Source organism: Nanorana parkeri, unplaced genomic scaffold (genome assembly GCF_000935625.1).
Source record: "Nanorana parkeri isolate BGI_ZX_2015 unplaced genomic scaffold, ASM93562v1 scaffold3493, whole genome shotgun sequence".
NCBI classification, from domain to species: domain Eukaryota; kingdom Metazoa; phylum Chordata; class Amphibia; order Anura; family Dicroglossidae; genus Nanorana; species Nanorana parkeri.
This window is the reverse complement of record NW_017309761.1, coordinates 46,894-47,200: the sequence shown is the minus strand read 5'-3', so window position 1 is coordinate 47,200 and position 307 is coordinate 46,894. Positions and strand designations below refer to the sequence as shown.

At 41.0% G+C, this 307-nt stretch overlaps 1 protein-coding gene across 1 annotated transcript in view; it reads left to right on the top strand.

The window, feature by feature from the left end:
• The first annotated feature begins 31 nt into the window (after window positions 1–31).
• Window positions 32–307, top strand: part of LOC108803202 (zinc finger protein OZF-like) — a 19,753-nt gene continuing 19,477 nt past the window's right edge. The window contains exon 1 of the mRNA XM_018575040.1: window positions 32–80. Within this exon, the coding sequence (XP_018430542.1) occupies window positions 32–80 (49 nt within the window). The remainder of the gene's footprint in view (window positions 81–307) is intronic.

Below are 307 nucleotides of genomic sequence, written 5' to 3'. Positions count from 1 at the left end.
TGGAGCTCAGCAGTCTATGGAGGAGGGGGAGATGACTATGAAAAGTGAAAAGGAGGAACCTTCTCTACATATGGGCACAAGTAAGTCATAAACACTTTGTTACTTTTCTGGACCATCCGTTCCTTTTTCTATCTTATGATAAAGACAAGGCCAGGTGGAAGTTCACCAAAGACTGAAAGCAGTAATGGTAATAATAAAGGTCTCATGTAAGAAGTTCTCAATCTCTGTTTCCTCCAACATGTCCTCATCCTCCAAGCTCTCTTCTAGCAAGCTTATAGTCTCTGGTCATCTCCATTCCTCAATATAA